The following is a 6,918-nucleotide window of genomic DNA, read 5'->3' on the forward strand; positions in this document are numbered from 1 at the left end:
AAAGAGCTACATGTAGCTCGGCCTCCTTTTTTTTTTTTTTTTTTTGGAAATAACCAGCCATATGTACATCAACTGCCACTTGCAGTTCCTGCTATGCTACAAAAAAAAAGCACTCTCAACTCACTTCTAGGCCCTACTTGATCAGCTCCAGGAAAAGAAAAACTGTTTCCCTTCACGGAAAAATGATCATGAGAACACTACATTAATGCTACAAGATCACATTGCATCATTTCCAAAAACAGGCAAGACGGACAAATGGGTCACAAAAAATCTCAAGTGAGCTCATTTGTAACATTCCAATGCCGTGTTCTAAGCATATCTCTTGTGTTTAACCTGTCAGTAATCAATAACCAAGCAAATACCTTAATCCATAACATCACCTTGATGATCCAAATGCAACTGTATATTTTACTAGCAATCATGTCCTTACAGCAATACTGACCAAATGCCTTACAGTTCTTCCTAAAAAAAAACTCAAGTGATCATAACATGTGACTGCTATTATGAATCTGAGTTGACTGCTGGTACCAATCTTGGCCGCACTAAATATCTGCCGAGGTGGAGATAAAGGACCATCTGGTATCTCCCCAGCCAAGTCCTCATCAAGAACTGAAGCTGCACCCAAGAAATAGAATGTCCCGGTGAAAATTTAGAGGTTTAATTATACACATGACTGTATTAACTTTTAGAACCATCAAGTACTTTTAGTTAACGTGTTAACATTCTGTAAAGAGTATAATCTAACAACAGTGGCAAGAAGCAATGAGGCAACAAAGTTATAGTGAGGCAAGCAGACACATAGACAATTAAATCATCCCAATCATTGTCTACAGGAAAGTTAGCAGCTGCAACAGAAAGAGACAATATGGTTCATACCAGAAAAGTCTGAATGATTATCCATACAATAGTAGCACCATAGACTGTTTGTTGACCTTTTGTTTCCTTGATCTTTCATATAAGAAATATATAACCAGAAACTCAAGCGAATAAAACAAATAAATTACAGCTATGCATTGGGCTAGACACAAAGCATCAAATTCTTCAGCGCTACAACCCAGGATATGACAAAAGGATATTTGGTAAGTGCTTAGGTATTTGCAATCAGCAAATACAAAAATGTGAGTAACAGCTATTTATATAGCAAAAAACAACAATACTAATTTACGGCACACGATATGAAGCACTCAAGAGCACCAGAAGACTATCATTATTCATGAAAATTCCACGTAATACAAGTGAAGGAACCGTTTCTACAACTAAAAGATTCAGTAAAGAACTATTACTACACGAAATTCATCTGTCATTCACTAAAGTGAGGAAGACCTGTCAGACTGTAGAAATAATTGCCTTGATGGACAGCTACCAAACTCCAAAGCAAAACAAAAAAAACTGCATAGTAATTCTTTGAGAACATCCTTTAAGAAAATAACAACCGATTGAGAATTAGCAAAGCCACTAAGAAAGATAGACATGTGTCCAAATATAATAAGCAAACAATAATGGGACTAAAGTATGAGGTGATGTACCAAAGCACTCTGTTGTTACAAAGTAAGTTTGGCAGCAAGATAAGTGACTGACCACAGTTAACAACTAAAAAGTCCAAAGAACTGAAGAGCAGTCTTACCAGAGCAAACAAAGTGGGTACCACAGGTAGCAATATCATGACTGCACAGTTGCAAACAAAGCGAGTAGGTCCCTGTTAGTTTGCAGTGAAGTCTAAAATAACAGCAGAAACCAAATGCAATACCCCAAATGAAAATCACACAAATCATAAAGCAACTGCGATTCAAGTAAATAATGGCCCATCTCAAAAAAAAAGTAAATAATGGCCTATGAAGCTTTTCACCAATATTTCTATATTCGTGACACAAAATAAACAGATAAGTTTCATAAGTTGTCGACTTTAGCTGAGAGATCATACCAATTACAATGAGACAAATGAGATCTGGGGTGATAGAAGATATCTGCTTCGTACTATTTCGAGTCCTGGAAAAATTAACGGTTTCATCCTTCTGGTGCTAGTATGAGAAGAGTTTTAGAGAGCCTTACATTTTCAACTACTGCTGATCTATGCACTTTTGGTAACAACCATCATATTCAAATCTACTGTCCGAACATATATGCATCAACCCTGCTCAATTCGAGTCCTACATGCTGCAGGAAACATAGAATAGTAACAACGCATGAGTACTGTCGTGACAGGGATCTTCAGTTTAGTTAGTGATTGAGAAATCCACCAAGACCTCAATTTTCATTAGGATGCATTCGAGAAAGCAGTACTGAATCCATTGCAAGCAGAAGAAACAACCGACTAATGATACATCAGCTAATAATTAGAGAACGACTACCAGAAGGAGAAATACAGAAGCAAGCATACCAGCTGCAGCACCAAAATCGACGAACCCCTGTGAACAAACAGTGAAGAACCCCACAGCGTCCTCAAGCAGGCGTGTCCCAACCAGAAGCGGAAGGCCGGAGACCGTCGGGAGCAACAACTCCGCAATCATGGAAACCCCCTCCGCCATGGGTGCGCAGTTTAGTTGGCTTGCCAATGGCAGAGTGGCTCCCTTCTGATTGCAAATCGCATCCAAATCCCAGTGAAACACAGCATGGGTTCTAACACCCAACAGAATGTCACTCCCAGATCTGTGTATGGTGCCAGTTCGGGTCTTCCTCCAGCGTTGCCAAGTGGCAGTGGAGGAGGACGCTGGATGATAGTTCGGCGAGGCACATGAATCTCCAGGGGTGAAATTGTTAATCCAGGGGTAAGTCACAGGTAGAATTTTGAGGAATCTCCAGGCAGTCTTCATACTTTAAATCCACCAAAGAATAGTAACATAGACCACTAAGTCATGTCTACCAATTAAAATCTTGTTGTATTCTACTTGTCCAGCAAAAGATTAGTTTCTTACATGTATTTTCTCCATCACTAATAGTTTGTTCATCTGATTGTTGATTTCTAAACCCGTTTCATTTCGATTGGATCCGCCTCATGCCTGTTCGGTCATCAAAATCAATATGCTTGCGAATTAGAAATTCAGAATACTTGATTCAGTTCACGGGCTGCGCTTTCCGACCAGCCTTTAGTGGAGAAAAAAAAAAGCTACCAGAAAAAGGCACGGTCAGCACGAAATCTGTAGGACATTGCACATAACCGAATGAGCCAAAATGTTGTCAACAAAGACAAATATAAGCAAGAGAATCCAACAAGGAGTAGCCGGAGAATGCGCAGTAAAAGCTTTGATTAGGATGAAAACACACAAAGAGGCCCGGGCATTGTGTCAAGATTCAAAAGCTGATCCTCCTAGAGGAAAGACTACTGATATACCTTACAAAAGAGATGAAAGAGCCAAAACCCAGTTGTGAGGAGCTGACAAGAAAGAGGAAGAGTGGAGTGTGAAAAAAGAAACGGTCATCAAGGAAGCAAAGTCACCAGGAGCCCAAATCTGATAGTTAAGAAATTATACTTATCGCTGACCCAAAAACATCATCCACACAAAGATTGAAAATGAGCCTTCTTCCATAATACAGCCTAAAATTGTGGATGCTACACTGATGAACACCAAGGAATGCAGCAAAGAGCTAAGTGGCATCAAAAAGGGAGTACAGCAACTTTGTTTGTCAGATGAGATGAGTAGGACTTGACACTGCACGAGTCTGTCTTCACTGCTCCACCATCCCCACATTTCTGGAAGAACGTTTACAGAATGGTATTCTCTTTCAGTTTTATAGCATTACAAGCAAGATATAGTCTTGCTTGTAGAATTATATGAGAAACAATGCTCTCCCAGTTAAATAAGAAATCTTGTTTGTCAACAGATCATAATAATTCCTAGACAAGTTTTTAGTGGTATATATAACGAGGCCAAGAATGATATTTGTATTTGCAACAATGTGATCAAGGGAATACACTAAAAGAACATCCAATCGGCTTTGCAACCTTAGACTAATAGTTACAATACAGTAGGCCAGAAGGATTGATCTTCAAAACAGGTCTTTTTCACGCTATAGAACAAAGTTGAAATTGATCAAAGAAGCCAGTGGTCGGGTTGCAAGTTAGTTTACTTATTTGGATATATGGGATTTCTCACATCATTGCTGAAAGTATACAAATGACTTGAAATTCCTAAAAAGATACATTGTCTTGATTTATTCGACACATGACTAAAACTAAACAGCATGACATCCATATACTACCATAGCAGAACATCAGTTCATAATATAAAGATAGAAAGCAAAAAATAATTCTGTTTGAGTTTCCTTCTTCTCAGTCAAGCACCTTCAATTCGAGGGTTCATCTTGTTGCACACCAAAGAAGAAGGCCACGGCATGATGTAGGGATAGGACCTTTCTAGTTCGTATTCATAGAGAGAAAATATTTTCTTCAGCTCTGCTGTCTCCAGGCAGAAGGAGAAGAAGGAGCAAAGAGGAACAGTGTTGGGGTTCTGGATGGCAATCAAGTGCAAGTGCAGAAACCCATGGTTAACCGCCACCAGCTTCATCACAGGGATCTCACCCAATCTAATCTCATTGTCGAGCATCCATTTCTCGACACGGTCATCGTCGGCTTTCCAGACCCAAACAGCAATCATGAGCTTGTCATCAATTGCACAAACCATGCAGAGCTTATCATCCTGGGTCTCACCAAGCACGAAAGGTTTTTGCCCATCCATGAAGGGCGGCAGATCCATTGAAGTGAACTGCATCGTCATGGTGTCCAGCACAATCAGGTAGTCGTATCTTGTCCAGTAGATGCGCCCATTCACCAGCCTTCCAGCCCTTGGCGAGAGGCAGTGCTTGTCGTCCTCGGGATGGTCCTTGTTGATCGTCGCAGCCTCCGTCCACGGTAGAACCTGCCACTCCCCGGTGTCCGATGAGAACACAACTGGACGCACCTTCAAGCCGTCCGCATGGATGCAGACAAGGCGGAACGACCCATGGCGTTCTTCGGGGGAGGACAGAATATAGAGCTCGCGGACCGCCTCCGGTGGCGAGGGGATCCGATGCAGCACCCCGTCGAGGGGGCTGTAGGCGGCTAACACCCTGTTTTGCCAGTTGTGGAGAAGAAGGTACCCGTCGCGGCAGTCGTCGATGTTCCAGAAGCCTTGGTCGTCCGGGAGGCGGGTGAGGAAGAAATCGGAGCCGCGGATGAGGGCGGCTTGGTCCGGATCGGCGCGGCCGCGGAGGGGGGCGAAGGAAGGGATGTCGCCGACGCGGTGCATGAGGAAGAGGCCGATGAGGGGTGGCGGGTGGAGCGCGCGGAACCTGGGGCGGAAGGTGGGGAACGAACGGACGGCGTGGAGGAAGCTGCGGCAGGCGAAGGCGGCGCGGACGAGGGTCGCGAGGGAGGGGAGCCGGACGAAGATCTCCAGGAGGAGGTCGTCGCCGATGGTGAATATGGTGGTCGGAGCGGGTGGCGGAGATTCCGCCGCCGCCGGCAGTTGGGACGACATGGCTAGTTGAGGAAGATGACAACGGAATCATCAGATGTCAGACCATTTTGTCACGGTCGCTGCTGGGCCGTGCTATGGCCCATAAATGATATAGCCTCACATCAAACAATCGGCCCAGAAGAAACCACTATATAAATTCCGGAAATCAATCCACAGCAGGATTTTCTATAGCAAGGATTTTTTTTTTGAAATACCATATATATTAAGCTAGTAAGTCGACTCATTAAAAACCTCCAGTCCCCTTAGGTACGCTCGTAAGAAAAAGAGTGCGTCTGAAATTTGCTGCTTCAATCAAAGTATAGTTATATCGTTTAAAAGCCTACAGATTGATTTTGCTATGAGTTAGTCCTGCTTGGATCTTTTTTTTGACTTGTCTTGTTTGGATCTTTGTCTCGACATGTACAGTAGGATTTTGACTTTCTATTGCATAGTTACCGGTTGGATTTTTTACTTGGTTACAAAAGAGAGGTGTGGAGGCGGTAGGAGATGGTGCAGGTCCGATTTAGGATTTCGAAAATCATCTAAATTATTAGTCTACTCCTAAACCGTTGGATTGCATAGTAATTTGTGGTAGCTATGGGTTGCAACTACACCTAGGCATTTTTTGGGCCAGGACGGGTTTTCGGCTAGGCCCGAAAAAATCCGAACCTAAATTCTCAAGCCTGAACCCAGCCCGGCCCAACCTTCAGTCTTATAAACTAGGCCCGAACCCGGCCTAAACGGATGAAAGCCTGGCCCGGCCCGAACTAAACCTAAAGCATGTTTTCTGCAAGCTACTCACCGGTGCACATACCCCACCCGTTCTTCCGGCGATGTCCGGTCGCCCTTCATCGTGCCTCAACTTGCTCTCCGCCTAAGCCTCCACTGCAACGCTGCCCACATACCTTCTCATGGATTCTCTACAAGCTATTGTTGGCATTGCTAGAAGGTGGCACTCACTTTTCTACAATCCCAGGAGTCGGATGCTGCGAGCGTCGACATTGATATCACCTTTTTTTTTTGGATTCTACCGGCTCCTGAGAATCGGCATCATCTTCTAGTTCCCCTTCTCCCAGATGCCCATAGGTGTACTCAGCTTCCTCCTGCTCACAGTTCCAGCCCCCATCATCTTCCCCTTCACCGTCTTCCTTTTCGGGCATATAATCATCATCCAGTTCTTCATCCTAGAAAATGGGGGGAAATTTCTTGTAGAAAAACACTTTCCAGTACAAATACAGTGAACAAGTAAACAGTAAAAACATGCACCTATGTTTCAGTATATATGTAAAGGATCATCGATCACAAGGTGTAAAAGCACCAGACAGATGAAATTTGCTTGGAGTAAAACTTAATTAAGCCTAAGTAAAGAGCTTCTCTTATAGCCCAAACTCTAATCATCGGACCTGCACCCTAAATAATTGGAGGGCATCCTTGTACAGAAAACTTTCCAGCACAAATTCAGTGAATGGGCTATTACAAAAAGCAA

General features: G+C 43.2%; 1 protein-coding gene across 2 annotated transcripts; it reads right to left on the bottom strand.

The window, feature by feature from the left end:
• Positions 1 to 385: 385 nt before the first annotated feature.
• LOC127331266 (uncharacterized) lies at positions 386 to 5,509 on the bottom strand. Of its 2 annotated transcripts, none has more exons than XM_051357353.2 (2): positions 2,378 to 5,509; positions 386 to 2,154 (listed from the first exon to the last, which is right to left on the bottom strand). In XM_051357353.2, exon 1 carries the CDS (start codon positions 5,451 to 5,453, stop codon positions 4,272 to 4,274), a length of 1,182 nt encoding a protein of 393 aa, XP_051213313.1. In that variant the 5' UTR covers positions 5,454 to 5,509; the 3' UTR covers positions 386 to 2,154; positions 2,378 to 4,271. The 2 variants fall into 2 exon arrangements, with proteins under 2 accessions (XP_051213313.1, XP_051213314.1); XM_051357354.2 differs by having other exon boundaries at positions 386 to 615; positions 1,625 to 5,509.
• Between the last annotated feature and the right edge of the window lie 1,409 nt (positions 5,510 to 6,918).

This window comes from Lolium perenne, chromosome 2, assembly GCF_019359855.2.
Source record: "Lolium perenne isolate Kyuss_39 chromosome 2, Kyuss_2.0, whole genome shotgun sequence".
Taxonomy (NCBI): Eukaryota; Viridiplantae; Streptophyta; class Magnoliopsida; order Poales; family Poaceae; genus Lolium; species Lolium perenne.